The sequence below is a fragment of the Lentinus tigrinus genome, assembly GCF_003813185.1.
Source record: "Lentinus tigrinus ALCF2SS1-7 unplaced genomic scaffold L226scaffold_32, whole genome shotgun sequence".
Lineage (NCBI taxonomy): Eukaryota > Fungi > Basidiomycota > Agaricomycetes > Polyporales > Polyporaceae > Lentinus > Lentinus tigrinus.
In genome coordinates, this window is record NW_027137941.1 from 43254 (window position 1) to 58872 (window position 15619).

The window sequence follows — 15619 nt, forward strand, 5'->3', positions numbered from 1 at the left end:
TACGACGTCCCTGGCAGGAGGATTGCATGGGGATGAACATAACACCGCACTCCCGAGAGTAGAACGGTCCGGATGCACGGTACACGTCTTAGAACTGAGAATACTAAGCTTTTTACATAAAACGCCCCTGGAGACTAATAGAGAGTGATCGTAGTGTTGACGTCGCTCGACAGCGTGTCTGCTCACTACATAGCGGCCTGCGCACCCACAAGTTCGCTAGCTGCGAGGCAGTCCGGGTGCATAGGTCACCGGTGGGTCGTGTACACCCTCTCACAACGGGTTGCATGCTCACTTTCATATGTGGTCAATCTTGAACTGACAGCTCTATGATAGACAGATCGGCGTGTAGGGTCAAGAGGACTATGCGGTGGATGCCCACACCCAACGGCCCATCTGGTCATTTATTCAGCAACGTTGGGGTACGTGGTTCTCGTCGTAACTCGCAATAGAGATGAAGTGATTGGCTCGACGCCGCGGACCCGTCTCAGACACATTCGCTTCGAGCGGCAGAGGCCGGTTCACACTTGGCCTCGAGGATCCCGGGCAACCATGCTGTCATAGTCTCACAGCCATCATGACAAGAAAGTTTACGAGCGGAATAGACATCTGCGGGCATTCTGGTGCTCGAAACCTTGATAACGACTTGATAGCCCTGACGAGCGCGAGGAAGACGGGTACTTGCCTCCGCGCCCAGCCATACCCGCGTTAAGCCTTGGCGCGGGTCAGATGAGGTCAGTCCTGAGCATACTGGGATGCAGTCCCCGGAAGGGATTGCCTGCTTCCAAGAGGAATAAATTACGCATGTTCGCCATGGGTAAGTCGGCTCGGTTTCGTTCACATGCCGAGACCTGTCATCTCGGGCTCGCTTTCTCATCAGCCACCAAGCCCAGGTCTTCGGTTCCATCATCTCCATGCTTGCATGAGCCCTTCCAGCTTTGCGCTGTCTTTCTCTTCACGACGCTGCACCGTACGGATATGCAGCTCACGCCTTCCACAAGCATGCAGTAGCATATCGACGCCGCTATACAAATTGTTCTGGTTTACCCTCCGGTGGGAGCCATCGAAATTCGCTGTCGAGGCTCAGGCACAAGTTGATGAGGATCCACGTCCTGATTCAGAGCCGTTGTACAGAGTCCTATTCCAAGGTATCGTTCCCGTGGTTCTCAGGCTTGCGCGGATTGCCATCGTCTAATCTTCTGCATCCCACAGACCCACGGCCACAGGCCATGCTGCGCACAAGGTAATATCTTGGCAGTACATTCTCCTACGATACCTGGCAACATGGACTGCGGAGCGCAACTAGAAAGACTCGGGGCCGTTCGTCGTTCACCGAGAGTCAGCGTCGCGCGCAGCAGCTTCGTCTTCCAGCGGACGGGTATAAAGTGTCTCTCCTGTGTCTGTCCCCGGTACTGTTCTTCTGCTCCACCCCAAAGATCGCGGCTCATTCCCCCCTTAGGTTGACCCGTTCCGGATTCCCATACACGTCCCCACCCGAATAAACGTCAGCCAATCTCGTCGTGCGACCGCGCTACCGAACTGTCCCTCCTCCCATCTGGATGTCCATGTTCCGATCGGTCGACTCGGACGCCATATCCATACACGGCCCCGAGAGCCCCCTACCGTATCCGGGGCTCTGGATGCGCGCACACGCCCCCCGCGCTCCCGAACGCGCCAGCATGGTTTTCTGTGCGCATTTTCCTTTGCGCTGACTCTCCCTGCGACGATTTCGCGCTCTCCGTTCCCTCGTCGCCCTCGGTACGCGGGTCCCAAATATCCCGAAATTCATTCGCGGGCCCGTGCGTGGTCGTCGCCATTGTGTGCGGTTCCACGGACTCGTGTCCGGTGCTTACGACACACGAGAACATCGCAAACTGCAAGATGGCCAGACGGGAAAGGAAATGGGAAATAGCAGTCGCAGCGGGATATAAAAGCTAAGCGAGTGCTGCAGAGGGTCGGCAGTACTCGACCTCGAGTATCCTAGCAGTCGCACCTCGACCCGCCTCTCGGAGTCTCTAGCCCTTCCAACCGCTAGCCATGTTCGCCAAGGCCATTCTCGCTCTCGCCGCGCTCGCGGTCACCGTCAAGGCTGTCCCCACCCCCGAGGCTGTTTGCAGCCAAGGCCGCCGTGCTAGCAGCGCTGCTGTAAGTGTCTCTGATTTCGCTCGCACGTCTTTCTGAACTGACGATCCATTCAGTGCTGTGTCTGGTTCGATGTTCTCGATGACATCCAGGAGAACTTGTAAGATGCCCCGCCCTCCACAGAGGCCGGCAGACACTCACCTCTCCACAGGTTCGACGGTGGCGAGTGCGGCGAGGAGGTGCACGAGGTACGTAGGCCTCTTATTGATGTTTGTGTTGAACCGCCGCTTACCCTACTTCGTCTCTACAGTCCCTCCGTGTAAGCAACGCTCACCATCCACCTGGATCGCAGCTCGTACTGATCCCTGTCATAGCTGACTTTCCATGACGCCATCGGCTTCTCGCCCAAGCTCTTCCGCGAGGGCAAGTTCGGGTACGTGGTACATATTTTCTGAACGTTCTACCTCCGCTGACCTGGATCGCACAGCGGTGGAGGTGCCGATGGCTCCATCATGGCCTTCTCCGAGATCGAGACCAACTTCCGTGCGTACAGTCCTAACAGTGCCCCGGTGCGCACACATACTCACTTGCGTCCAGACGCCAACAACGGTGTCGACGAGATCGTCGAGACTCAGCGCCCCTTCGCCATCGCACACGGTGTCTCCTTCGGCGACTTGTCAGTGTCGCTCTCCATTGCCTCCCGTACCCGCGCTCACATAGTTTTCCCTCTGCAGCATCCAGTTCGCCGGTGCCGTCGGCGTGTCGAACTGCGCTGGTGGCCCGCGCCTCCAGTTCCTTGCTGGCCGCTCCAACCACTCGCAGCCGTCGCCCGACCTGCTCGTCCCTGAGCCCTCTGACCCGAACGACACCATTTTCGCGCGTATGGGCGACGCCGGCTTCTCGCCGAACGAGGTCGTCGACCTCCTCATATCCCACACCGTTGCTGCCCAGGACCACGTCGACTCCACCATCCCCGTAAGTCCTGTCCGTTGTTATAGGTTGTGATCCTGCTACTGACGTCTGCTCGCGCAGGGTACTCCGTTCGACTCGACCCCGAGCTCGTTCGACAGCCAGTTCTTCGTCGAAACCCTCCTCAAGGGCACGCTCTTCCCCGGTAACGGCTCCAACGTCGGCGAGGTCCAGTCTCCTCTCGGTGGCGAGTTCCGTCTCTTCTCGGACGCCAACATTGCCCGCGACGCCCGCACGGCCTGCGAGTGGCAGTCGTTCATCAGTACGTCTCCCTCATCTCACGAGTACTCTCCGATGAGGCTGACTCATGGCTTCCCCCCGCACAGCCGACCACGCGAGCATGGTGTCCAAGTTCGAGAAGGTGATGGCGAAGCTCGCGACCCTCGGCCAGAACCCGCGCGCCCTCACCGACTGCTCGGAGGTCATCCCCGTCCCGAACTCGAGCAAGCTCCCGCCGCCGACTCTTCCTGCTGGCAAGTCGCTCAAGGATGTCGAGGGTGCTGTGCGTGATCTCGCGATTTTGCATGTGCTTCGAGTCAAGTACTGACGACTTCATTCTCGCGATAGTGCCGCGCCACTCCCTTCCCCGCCATCAGCGCCGCCCCCGGCCCCGCGACGACTGTCGCTCCTGTGTACGTCTTCATCTTCGAGAGCGCAGCAATCGGGTAGCTGACATGAACTGTTTTTTTTCGCAGCCCTCCCTCTTAAACAAGCGAATGGCGCTTCAAGAATGTAGATTGAAGGTCGCTCGGCCTTCCGGCTTGTGTCCTCGTAAATATTTCTATACTGCTTATTGCATCACGGGGCATGTATACGTGTATCAAAATGATTATTCAATCGCCATCTTGACCTGTGGTGAGCATCTGAGAAATATGTGGGTATGACCGTTGGTAAGCCTCGGAAGTCGATACATCACTACATACGGTACGAACGAAATGAGGAATGGTCATGCCTTGGTACATCATGAAGAGCGGTTACAGCGAACGAAACTACGCACTCCGTGGAGCGATCCTATTCGTGCCATGCACGTAAGTAGTCAAACCAGGCTTGGCTGACTCCCACTCATAGGGACCGAGAAATTGTGGTTTTGCCCCTTCATACAACGACCAATGCTTCTCCGCGCCGCCGACCACCCATCGCTGGTCAACCACACGCATCGGCGGCTCGGGAAAGTGGTGCACTTCAAGTGTGTTCACATAGGGAGCGAACTTCGCCCGGAGCAGATCCACATATTCAGGTGTAATGTCAAGCCCACGCCGGTAGGGACTGCCTGACAATGATCGCACGACGACACGGCTCAGAGGACTGCCTCTGCTTGCGCGCTCGCGGGCCATTTCCACGGCACTAGAGATGAGGTGGTCGACCGGGAAAGACCCCTCGATGGTAAGGATGAAATGCGACAGCGCAGGACAGATGTTGCCGACCGCGATGGCGTGTAGAACTTTCCCGTATGATGGCCCGTGAGACAATGAGGGGCTCTGGTTGTCCAAGTACACCTCAACGTCCGTGATCGCGCTGAAAGATGCAAGTTCAGTCAAGAGCTTGTCGGTGCCCCTGGCAGTGGCCTTGGTGTCGGTGAGTTTCAACTTGAAGGAGGTAACCGTGAAAGGCGTGAAGAACTTGTGAAGCTCGGGTTCTGGAACATCGTACCCGTCGTCGGGCCACCAATGTAGGACGAAGTCGAGCACCTCTGACCTCGCAAAAACCTGCAGCTTCCGGCCTATCACGTAGATCTCGAGGTTCGTGACGGGTGATTTATGATCCAGAGGTGGGACATGTACCCCTCGCAGCGACTCCGCCTGGGTGTTCACGATAGTGACGTGGGCCCGCACCGGGATTGATAGTCGGGCGACGAAGTGACATAGGGACTGCCATCTACTACCGTCGACTACTAGCGATCGGAGGTGGTTCAGCGTGACGGGCTGCGCGCCAAGGGTACTGATCTTGTTGTAGTACCAGAGGTTAATGATGTGCAAGAACTCGAGCCGCGGTGTGTTGGCCAGTAGAGTGAGGAGCACCGATGGCCCCATGCTGATGACCGAGTGGCACGAGAACAACAGATGGGTCAAATGCGTGAACGTGTTGCTTGGAAGCCATGTGGTGGGGAGCGCGAGGGCAAGAGCCTCAAGCGTGGACTCCCTTTGGCCGAAGAGTTCGATCCACTTGACATCGGGGCCTGGGTCATGGTCAAGCCGTGGCATGGGGAGGAAGACGTGGGTGTCTATCAACGTCGCGCAGCGTATGAGGGGTGCGTTGATGCAAAAGATCGACGGCGTGATTTCTTCGCTCGGCAGCAGTGTAATTGTGAGGTCAAGGCGGGAAAGGCGTGGCGCGAGTTGTGATAGGGCATCTTTCACCTCTGGGACACCGGCGTTGAGAGATAGGGAGACCGGGAGAGACCGCGACCGCTTCAGGTATGCCTTGAACTGGTTACATCCTGGGGCGACATTGATGTAAGTCCACAGTCCTGGCGTGTCAAGTGTGATGGCACGCCATCTCCTGCAGACCTGGCCTATGATAGCGATCCTGTTGCTCCGAGGTTGCACGTAGTCGCGGGACCGCCGGTCATCTTGTAGGCGGAAGACGTCCTGGTGTCTACGCGGAATGTGAGTAGCTAGAGTGAATATTATGGAGAAGAGCTCCGGTGGCAAGCGGTGGACCGGGGCGAAATTGTTCAGCTGTTGGCGTAGGTCGGCGAGGACACTAATAGCGCAGTCTATGCTCCTGTAAACCTGGGCACGATGATTTAGTAGTCGACCTTGATATGTAATATGTACGTGTAACAACATACAGACTCGAGGCTGGAAAAAAGGAGAAGTCAATGTAAGTTGGGGCTCGTCTTGAGTCATGATCGAGCCGATGTTGTCGCACCTCATGAACGTAGCCGTTCTTTGAAGTTCGGCTCTGGCACTGCATAGGGTCTCTTCAGCCGCCATAACCAAGCCTAGGCTTTGTTCTCTTGGACGGAGCTGTATGTGACGCTACAATGCGAGCTCAGAGTTGGCAGGAAAGAGCGAAAACCGTGCCACGTATCCAGTCCAAACGGCCGGCTATCTTGGCAAGCGCCCGTCATACCATACCCGAGAAATAGGTCCATATGCGACCATCTGCGAGTTCACTGCGTCGATGTTATTGTCATTACATTGGCCTTCATAGCGGGGTAACCTATCAACTCGCAATCCACCTCTCTGACGAGTCCCCGCCATGCGGTCCGAGATACTCTGGTTTTGCTCTGTCATACAGGTGCCAGTATCGCTCAGCTCCGTCGCTCATCCATCGCTTAGCAGGTTCCGACGGATCCGGGCGCACTTGTATCGCAGCCTCTCGCAACTCCAGCTCCGCCGTGTATCCAGTGAACCACTCCCGGATGTGCTCCAGCTCCTGAGTTGTGAACGGGTCGCGAGCATGCGGCTGCACGACGACCCTGGGAAGAGAAGCGCTTGAAAGCGCACGGGCGCGGAGCATTTCGGATACACCATAAAGGACGGGGTCCTCTTCTATAAGCTCGGCGGTCGACAACCGGAGGTAGACGGTTAAGAGCGAGAGTGCGGGACAGGCCCCATCCCGGCCCAGGTCGTCGAAAAAGACGGCCGGTGTGTCGTAAGGCGACTCGTCGTAGCGGGTGCCGCCGATGTAGCAGTGGTAGATCGCAACCTCCGACACTTGCGAGAGGTGTGGGACCAGATCGTCGATCACGTAGAGGCCATGCCCGGACCCAAAGCTGACTTTGAGCGAGGTCACGGCGGAGAGCGAGAGCAGTCTGTGAAGGGGCGGGCCTGTCTGCATCCCCTCTATACCTCCGGAACGCCACTGGAGAAGGAAGTCGCGCAAGGCCGACTTCGCGATGACTTGCAGCTTCGAGCCATCGATGTTGATCTCAAGGCACGTTACTGGCGATGACTCGTCAAGAAGGGGTACGGCTGATGCAGCTGTTCCCACTACTATCTCCACAAGTGTGATGAGGGTATGCGCAGGGATAGTAAGTCGTGCGTAGAATGAAAGCAGGGAGATGCGTGTGCAAGTATCCACCACCAGCGATCGCAGGCGGTTCAACGCGACCATGCGCACACCAGAGCGATTGACATCAGACGCGTGGTACCAGAGGTGGATGATGTGGAGGAATTCGAGCCGGGGTGTGTTGCACAACAGCGCGAGCAGCCCAGAATGCGAGGTAACAGCGAGGTGAGGGTTGCAGGAGAGCAGCAGGTGCGTCAAGTCAGCGAATGTGTTACTCGGAAGCCAGTTTGTCGCCAGCGCAAGGGCGAGGGCGCGCAGAGAGCAGCTCGGCTGGCCGAACAGTTCCACCCATTCGACCTCGGGGCCGCTCCTGCCTCCGGTGTCCGATGAGAACTTCTCACGCGCGCACATGAAGGTCGCGCAACGCAACTGTGGAGCGTCGATCTGCAGGATACTAGAAGGCTTGATGGCTTCAACAGGCCGAGTCGTAATCGCGACATCGAGGCGGCACAGACGTAGCCCGACCGACCGCAGGACTTTCTCAAGGTCTGGGATGTGTGTGCCAATACTGAGAGAGAGCTGATGAGCTTGGGACCGCTCCATGTGTATGCGGAACTGGTTAGAGTCTGGAGGGGCGCTGATGTAGGCCCATGGTTCGGGCGTGTCGAGCGCGGCAGCACGCCATCTCCTACAGATCCGGGCGAAGAGGGCATTCCAACCATGTGCGTGATGGTATACATTGACGGAGTTCCTATCCGAGTCGAATATGTTCTTGTGGTGACGTGGCAGTTGGGTTGAGAATATGAGGGAGAGGAGCTCCGGAGGAAGCCGATGAATAGGAGCAAAGTCGTTCAGGTGCTCCCGCAAGTCAGCAAGGAAGTTCGTGACGGCATCTATGCTCTTGAGTAGCTGAAACATCTCGTATGAGCGATAAATGCGCAAGCAATGGAAATGGTGACTGACGTACAGAATCCTGGCTGGGGGAAAATTTGTCAATCTGCGAGATGCCAGCGTACAAGTGACTATGTCGTACCTCACGGATGCGGCCGTCTTTCGATACTCGATTCGGATGTTGTAAATCAAGTCTTCAAGCTCATGCATGACTTGCGTGTTGAAAAGTGACGTTGAAACCGGTAGGAGACCGGAAGGAGAGATAAGCGCCGCGGAACCAATAACAACCATGTAGCAATTGAATCTGAATAGGGCTGCGCTGACGCTCTGCCAAACCCCGAGACCGCATTGCGAGTCTGCACATCATCTTGTGATTTCCTCGATTCTCGCTGAAACTTTCTCGCCGAACCGACCTCGGACGTAAGATCATCTAGCTACTGCGTCTACTGTATTATATATAGCAGCCATCTCACTATGCTACAGGGGGACATGTCCTCAGATCCGTCGTAAATCGAGCAAACGTGGCCACAGTGGGTCCGTCATCATCATGAGTATCATAGGAACGCCTGCGCCTGCAGCATCCATATTCTCGCGTACTCTCCCTGTCGTTTCAGCAACTCGTCGTGAGTCCCAGCCTCCACGATGACCGAGTCGTTCATATATCTGCGGGATGAATAGTGAAAGTGTCAGCTCGGACGGGTGGAAGTAGGAAAGTAGGAGCATGCATACGCACAGGATGAGGTCCGCATGACGCGTCAGGTTCCCGAAACGATGCGACGAGAACACCATCGTCTTGTTCCCGCGCAGCTCGCGGAGCCGCGCGAACAAATCTGCACATCCCCAGGGGTATCAGCCATCCACTCAGTGTCCATGTCAACGCAGAAGGCTTACCATGCTCCGCCGTCGGGTCGAGCGACGCACTCGGCTCGTCAAACAACAACAGCCCGACCTTCGCGTCCTCGGACACCACCGAGCGCATGAACGTCCGCGACACCGCGAGCCGCTGCATCTGGCCGCCGCTGAGCGTCGGCCCCCCAGCACGCGCCGACATCCCGCCCGCACCGCGCACGGCCGAGTAGTCGACGCTCCGCCCAAAGAGCGTCTTCGTGCCCTCGGGGATCCCGGAGAAGTAGTCCTGCACGGGCCGGTCGAGGTACGTGTCGTAGCCCTCGGGCTGCTTCTCGATGAAGGCGGACGCGCCGCCGAGGCGCGCGGCGGCCTCGACGTGTGCGTCGTTCCGGAAGTTGGACGGGTCCCCGAGGGCGATGTTGTCGCGGATCTAAGCGTGGGTGAGGGCTAGTCGGAAGATGAGAGGGGAGCGGAGAGGAGGGGACGTACGGAGAGCGGGAAGTGTGTGTAGTCTTGGAAGAGGACGGAGATGGCTTGGCGGAGGTCGAAGAGCTTGAGCGTGCGGATGTCGTGGTCGTCGAGCAGGATCTGGCCCTCGTCGGGGTCGTACAGCCGTGCGATGAGCTTGAGGATCGTGCTCTTCCCGGAGCCGTTCGCTCCAACGATGACCTGCCATGTGTCAGCTGCGACCTTTGCTGAGAGACTGGAGACTCACGCAGAGCTGCCCGGCAGAGAGCTTGAACGAGATGTTCTGGAGAGCGTACTGCTCCGATCCGGGGTAGCGGAAGGACACATTCCTGTCGGATCCAAGTCAGCCGAAGACCCCATACGCCAACCAGCACACGCACCTGAACTCCAGCGCGACGCCATGCCTGATCTTCTGTGCGTCCTCTGGGAACGGCACCGTACCATCTTCTATCCGGTTTGGGATGTTCGCGATCTCATACAGCTTCCGCACGGTGGCGAGCTGCTCCGTGATCGAGCTCGTCTGCTCGAAGAAGCGCCATACCATGAACGAGAACTGCGACGTGCTCTGCTGCAGGAGGTTCAGAGATGCGAGCGAGACCGGCATCGACGCCGGGTATTGCACTGCGCGCAGGGTGAACACGATCTACAACGCCGTCAGTGTCTAGGATGCGCAGAAGGGCGGCGCACGTGCCTGCGGGAGCTCGCGCAATGGGTCCTGGAGAAAGCCCCAGAGGCTCAGGCGGTGTTGTGTGCGTGATATGCGCCAGACGCTGTTGAAGTCTATCGCGTTATCGGGGCCGACCCGTCGGGAGACCTCCGCGAACTCTTTCGCGCGGTCAGCACAGCGCGCGCATGCGTACACACGGAGTCCTACCTTTGGACATGAACTCGGCGAGGTTACCGGTGATGAACTCCTTGCGGTGCTCCATGTTGTTCACAACGTACTTCATGCCGACCATCTGAATGTAGTCCTTGTCCTTTGTCGTAGCAGCCCACACTAGGACACGATGTGAGCATGTGACCCCCTGCAGGGTGATGGAGACGAGACGGACCTTGCTCGGATCCGAGAACAATCGACCTCTTCAACCAGTCGCTGATGGACGTCGCGAAACACAGAATAGCCAAGAGCAAGCCATCCCGCTGCCCACCGAGGACCTGCGCGACCACAGAGACTTGCGTGATGACTTGCACCAACGTCGCAACGATGTTTCCGGCCATCATGACCGAGTCGTACGCGATGCTCCCAGACGTCGAGGACGCTTCGTCGAGCTGGCGCTGCACAAGCGGATCCTCGAACGTCGGGAGGTCGAGTCGAGCGCGGGCACGGAAGATGTGGAGTGAGTACTGGGCCTTGAGTCGGCGGGAAAGCGGGCCCTTGATCTCGTTCAGGACGTAGTGCAATAGTCGCCGTGCTATTGAGCAACCGACGCGGCCTGCGCATATGCGGAATAGTTTGTCGACGTCTACTTGACGAGTGTCTATGGCGGTTTGTAGCTGGATGGCGAGTCAGCACCTGGGCTCGACGGGAAGAGAGGAAAAGTAAATGGAAAGATTGAGAACAGGGAGTGAGGATGTTCCTATTCCAATCGAGAGCGAGAGAAAAGGGTGTGGCGGGTAGAGAAACGACGAATATGATAGGCTTGAGCCAGGAGAAAGTTGGGCCGATGCGTATTCGCGGACGTCGTGGTGGAAGAGAGAAGAATGTGGCTGTCGAAAACGCTCGGTTGGCCATGCGTCTCCAATTCAGCCGGATCCCGCTATCAAAGACCCTGGTGGAAGCTGCACGTGGTGAAGGAGCAAAAAATCGCCCCATGATGATCCATCGGTAAGAAGTATTTCCGAGACTGTCTCTGCGTACGGAGGGAACTCGTAACGTCGATTCCAACATGCAGGATTGAGATGCACATAATTTGTGCCTCGAGCGTCGTGAGTCGCACGCACATGCCCTTCTGCACCGCGTAAGGGAGGCCAAGTAACCAGGGTCGACCACCCATGCTCCTCTTTGCGATCACAGCCCCGTACAAGCATGAGGGCAGTTACTATTCACCGGCAGCGAGGACCTCGTGCTCACGTGATGGTGGAGCACCGAAGCACTGGGTGTTGCTGTGGTTAACTCGAGCAGCCGCGAACAACGGTTCGACGCCAGTCAACCAATGACGTCATCACCGATGGTCGGGACCAACGCCCATTGCTGCATGCAGGAGACAAATTCTGTGCTCAGAGCGTCGTGAGTCGCACGTTACTCCAACTAACGACAGAAGGGTGGACCCCACCGTGTCGCCGTCTTGGAAGAAAGGTGCGTGCTTTCCTCACTTCGCGGGGGGTTCCCCGCGATGGGTCCGACTAAAGCCATCTATGCACCGGGCCAGACGAGCACATGACCGTCAGAGTGGCCCGTTACGGGGTGGGCATGAGGGCAACCACCAGTCACCAGCAGCGAAGACCTCGTGCTCGCAACGCAGGAGCACCGAGCGCGAGTTCTGGCTGTGGTTCCGTTGTACAGCGGCGAATAGCGGTTCAATGCCAGCCTATGAGTGACGCCGTTATCTGTAGTCAAGGCTGAACGGAGCAGAGCGCCACGGAGCTTCAGCAGAAGTGGAAAGAGAGACGCAAGAAGTTATGATGAGATACAGAGGAGTTTTGAGATCAATGCGTCCTTCCTTGGGCCCAGTGTACGTGATAGGTGAACTCTGCGACGGGGACAGTGATGGATGTTCATGGGACAAGCCACAAAGGTGAGAGGAGGGAAGATATATTGTGCAGAAGAAGAAAATGACATGACCGGAAGGCGAAGGGTAGAAAGACTTACTATGTTGATTAGCTGGCCAGAGTACCTGTCCGCACGGACAGACGTCAGCTCGTGAGGACAACAAAGAATGAGTAGTAAACGCACCATAACGATGCGGCCGGTATAAGCGACAGCAGGACCTCCGCGACGCCGTACGAGCAAATGAGGACGAAGCAGCTCCGTATTGATAGTATGTCGCGGATCATGCGGACGAGGTATGGCAGACACGCGTACGCCTCGAGTGTCTTCTCTATCCACGACGACCCCGGGATGTTCTGAAAGTCTGGGTTGATCTGCTCGTAGAGGTCCCATACTCCGATGCGAGTGTGCTTGACGCGAGTCTTGTCCTCGGGGTTGAAGACACCTTTCCGATTCGAGGTCGCTCGCCTGCTGCCGAAGCGAGCCATATGGACCAAGCACAAGATTAAAGCAAGCAGAAAAGCAAGAAATTATCAGAACGAAGCAAGTAAAAGAGAGGAACAGCCTGAGCGGCACACGCTCGAGGAGAAAGTGCGTAGACGCCGATATATACCGCAGTAAGTGTGATTACCAAATGCGGAAATAACTGACGCGTCGCAAACGCGTCCCCAGGCGCCTATACACCTTGCTTCCTCCTGCATCTCGTTAACCCTTCTCCTCCTCATCTACCACCACATCATGGCAAGTTCGCATCCAAAACACGCCAAAGATACTATGATGACTGATATTGTGTCTAGGACTCTCTTCGCGTCGTCCCAGGCAAAGGCGACAAGACCGCGACCGTCCATGACACGACCAACAGCTTCGGTCTCCACGATACGCTGAAGTATGGCCCCAGGAGTCTCTCCGCGGAGGTGAACTCGACGGGAAAGATTAGGGACAGGCTGGAGAACGTACGTATGCTCTTCGATCACACTTGCGACTCATGCTCATCCTTGGGACTTCACTCGTTGCAGTGGGAGGCGACGCAGGACAACCTCAAGCTCCAGATGCAGCGGCAGCTTTTTGGCCTGCATATGCCCATGCGGTTGATGATGGAGCGCAAGATTGTTAGCCAGGTGCGTCGTTGATTCGTATACTTCGAGACGAGCCAGGACCCATCGCGTACGCGCCACAGAACCCCCACATGCCCATCATGCCTCAGTCTAACCTCCATCTCGATATCCTCATGGGACGTGACGAGACCCTAGAGTGTGCGGACTTTATGACACCTGGTGAGTACCCGTTTCTTGTCTTTGTGTTATACCAGGGCCGCACGTTGCTTTGAGTGACGCTCGGACAACGTCCGTCTGCGCTCGCGGCCGGCCTGCGACCGCATCCTCTTCGTTACTCTCGCGCGATAGGAGAGTGATAGATGCCAAGGGTCGCACCTGCGTTCACTATCCGTACGTTTTCTTGGATGGATTGCGAGCCGCACACCACAGTCTTCCTCACACTGTTGGTTGGCTGTCCTTTCTCCCGCCCTACTCGGCCCTCCAGGGGCGCTCCTGAGTGATGGTGTATGGCCGGTGCTTGCCGATGGTGTCGGCGCAGGTGATATTTGTCTGTGCTCAGGATTTCTGGCGATCGCGGGACGGTGACGGCGCGCGGATTCCCTGAAAATTACCGCTAAGGGAGAGTGATAACACACAGAGGATCTCACCGCGCCCGGACGGTCTTGCCCGTTCGTCGTCCTCACTCTCCCGCTATACTCGACCATCTAGGGGCAACAACGCAACAGCTCCTGGGTGGTGGTGTGTAGCCCACGCTTGCTGATGGTCTCGACAAGTGGACCGTCCGCAGGGTGGTTTAGCTGCTGGGGGTCCTTTCAGCAGCTCGTGATATAGCAAGGCCGCGCGTCGCGTTGAACGCACGGGCGCACGGGCGAATAGGGGAACTTTCCCGTCCACGAACAACGTCCATCTACGATCGCGGCGGGTCGATGACCACCCTCTCTCCGTTACTGTCACGAAAGGAAAGTGATAGGATGCCAAGGGTCGCACTACGTTCAGTGTATGTGCGTTTATCGCTTGTATGGATCGCGAGCCGCGCGCATACGACAGTCTTCCTCACAAGTACTGTCGGTTGATCCTCTCTCTCCCCCGCCTTACTCAGTCATCCAGGCGCACTCCTGGGTGGTGGTGGTGTGTGGACCGCCCTTGCCGATGATGTTGTATCCACCTGCGCTTAGGATCGCGCGACGATGACCGCGCGCTTTTCCTTGAATACTACCGCGAAGGGAGAGTGATAGTGGGCAAAGGATCTCACCGCGCCCGACGGTCTTTCCTGATCGTCGTCCTCGCTCTCCCGCTATACTCTGCCATCCAGGCGCAACAGCTCCTGGGCTCCTGGGTGGTGGTGTATGGCCCACACGGCGACTTGCTCCATGGGACTCGGCACCATAATCTCTCACAACTGCAACCACTGTGAGTGCCGTGCGCATGAGTATGAGCAAAGTAGGAGGTGGTGAATGCTTGGCTGCATGATGCGCCGGCCAACGCACACAGCGCCAAGACTAGAGCGAGTCCAAGCAGGGGTGCGCGAAGCGGACCCCTCCATGGGCACGCTCCTCGTGATCGAGACCTGCTGCATGGGACGCACCGTGCCCGACCATTCGCATGCAAGACTCTGCTTTGAACAGTCGGTTAGTTGCCCTCGTCCTCCCGCCCTACTCCACAATCCAGGCGCCGCAGCTCCTGGGTGGTGGAGGTATGGTTCACGCTGTCTCTATGTCGCTGTAGAGGATGGCGTCAACCATGAGGTTCCTGTTAGAGATCAACCCCTTGCGTCCACACCGAGACAGTCGGTAGCGATCTCCTCCTGATCACCAGACTGCTCCCGCGACGTTGTTGACGGTCCCGACGTCTGAGCCCGCCACAGAATTGTACCGACCGGTGGTCTTGTTTTGGGTATACATGGTCGACGCAATCTCGCAAAGGAAGAGAAGTACTCGGGCTCTCGTTGGAAGGCAGTGTCCTGTCCTCCATGAAGCCAACGACCGTCGACCGCTGTACATAGTCAACATCTGCGCGCACAGGATCCCTCACGCTTGACTTCCCGAGCTAGAGCTCGTGGTACGGCTTGGAGACACGCGCGAAATGCAGTCCACCAGACATCCGCCTTTCTCGCCTCATCACTACTTTGTGGCACATGTACTGACCAACGTATCCCGACAGCATCGGAGATGGCGCAGCCTCTCGACATCCACGCCGACATGGAGAAGAAGCTCCGCATGTAAGACGACATGCTCTCAGTGACGTTGGGACAAACCGGACTGTAGACTACCCACACACGCACGTCGCACATGCTTGTCTCGTGTACCTTTTCGCGCGTCGGATGCGTCGGCGACGGCGAGCGCGCCCCTCGCAGGCGCAGCAATTGTATTCTATCCATATCCAGCAATTCCCGCTCCTTATCGCGGGCGCGACCGCTCTGGACGTGGAGATGGCGCCACGGTTCCGTCTTGGCGGGGCGGCGGGATGACTCGATGCGCGCACCTGACGTCGGGTATATCTTCTTATGGTAATAGTCGGGCGTCGGGGCCCGCCTTCTTGTGATGGCGACGGGGGCGGGAACGATAAGGACGGCGTCGGGTGGGCGGCGTGGGAAGGCGCACATAAGCGCCTGCGCGCCCTATTACGCGTGATCGCGTCAGGTCCC

The 15619-nt window shown here is 57.5% G+C and overlaps 5 protein-coding genes across 5 annotated transcripts; 2 read left to right on the plus strand and 3 right to left on the minus strand.

Annotated features, from left to right (window-relative positions):
* The first annotated feature begins 1760 nt into the window (after nucleotides 1-1760).
* On the plus strand, nucleotides 1761-3894 carry L226DRAFT_615745 (manganese peroxidase isozyme precursor). The gene is made up of 12 exons (XM_067686822.1): nucleotides 1761-2142; nucleotides 2196-2239; nucleotides 2291-2327; nucleotides 2390-2398; nucleotides 2454-2512; nucleotides 2567-2622; nucleotides 2677-2755; nucleotides 2814-3054; nucleotides 3112-3310; nucleotides 3375-3550; nucleotides 3616-3680; nucleotides 3744-3894. The coding sequence occupies exons 1-12, from the start codon at nucleotides 2035-2037 to the stop codon at nucleotides 3754-3756; spliced, it is 1086 nt and encodes a 361-aa protein (XP_067531573.1). The 5' UTR covers nucleotides 1761-2034; the 3' UTR covers nucleotides 3757-3894.
* L226DRAFT_212458 (uncharacterized protein) lies at nucleotides 3744-6125 on the minus strand. The gene is made up of 3 exons (XM_067672924.1): nucleotides 5920-6125; nucleotides 5840-5849; nucleotides 3744-5780 (listed from the first exon to the last, which is right to left on the minus strand). The coding sequence occupies exons 1-3, from the start codon at nucleotides 5982-5984 to the stop codon at nucleotides 4038-4040; spliced, it is 1818 nt and encodes a 605-aa protein (XP_067531574.1). The 5' UTR covers nucleotides 5985-6125; the 3' UTR covers nucleotides 3744-4037.
* Nucleotides 6126-6127: 2 nt separating this feature from the next.
* L226DRAFT_538377 (uncharacterized protein) lies at nucleotides 6128-8131 on the minus strand. The gene is made up of 3 exons (XM_067681479.1): nucleotides 8039-8131; nucleotides 7973-7982; nucleotides 6128-7914 (listed from the first exon to the last, which is right to left on the minus strand). Exons 1-3 carry the CDS (start codon nucleotides 8104-8106, stop codon nucleotides 6217-6219), a joined length of 1776 nt encoding a protein of 591 aa, XP_067531575.1. The 5' UTR covers nucleotides 8107-8131; the 3' UTR covers nucleotides 6128-6216.
* A 194-nt stretch (nucleotides 8132-8325) lies between these two features.
* L226DRAFT_538378 (P-loop containing nucleoside triphosphate hydrolase protein) lies at nucleotides 8326-12501 on the minus strand. The gene is made up of 11 exons (XM_067681480.1): nucleotides 12107-12501; nucleotides 12023-12047; nucleotides 10266-10707; nucleotides 10088-10210; nucleotides 9905-10038; nucleotides 9594-9856; nucleotides 9461-9542; nucleotides 9235-9414; nucleotides 8788-9175; nucleotides 8630-8726; nucleotides 8326-8559 (listed from the first exon to the last, which is right to left on the minus strand). The coding sequence occupies exons 1-11, from the start codon at nucleotides 12406-12408 to the stop codon at nucleotides 8451-8453; spliced, it is 2145 nt and encodes a 714-aa protein (XP_067531576.1). The 5' UTR covers nucleotides 12409-12501; the 3' UTR covers nucleotides 8326-8450.
* A 98-nt stretch (nucleotides 12502-12599) lies between these two features.
* L226DRAFT_538380 (proteasome maturation factor UMP1) lies at nucleotides 12600-15393 on the plus strand. Its single transcript, XM_067681481.1, has 5 exons — nucleotides 12600-12661; nucleotides 12718-12873; nucleotides 12937-13038; nucleotides 13098-13194; nucleotides 15136-15393. The coding sequence occupies exons 1-5, from the start codon at nucleotides 12659-12661 to the stop codon at nucleotides 15195-15197; spliced, it is 420 nt and encodes a 139-aa protein (XP_067531577.1). The 5' UTR covers nucleotides 12600-12658; the 3' UTR covers nucleotides 15198-15393.
* The last annotated feature ends 226 nt before the right edge of the window (nucleotides 15394-15619 follow it).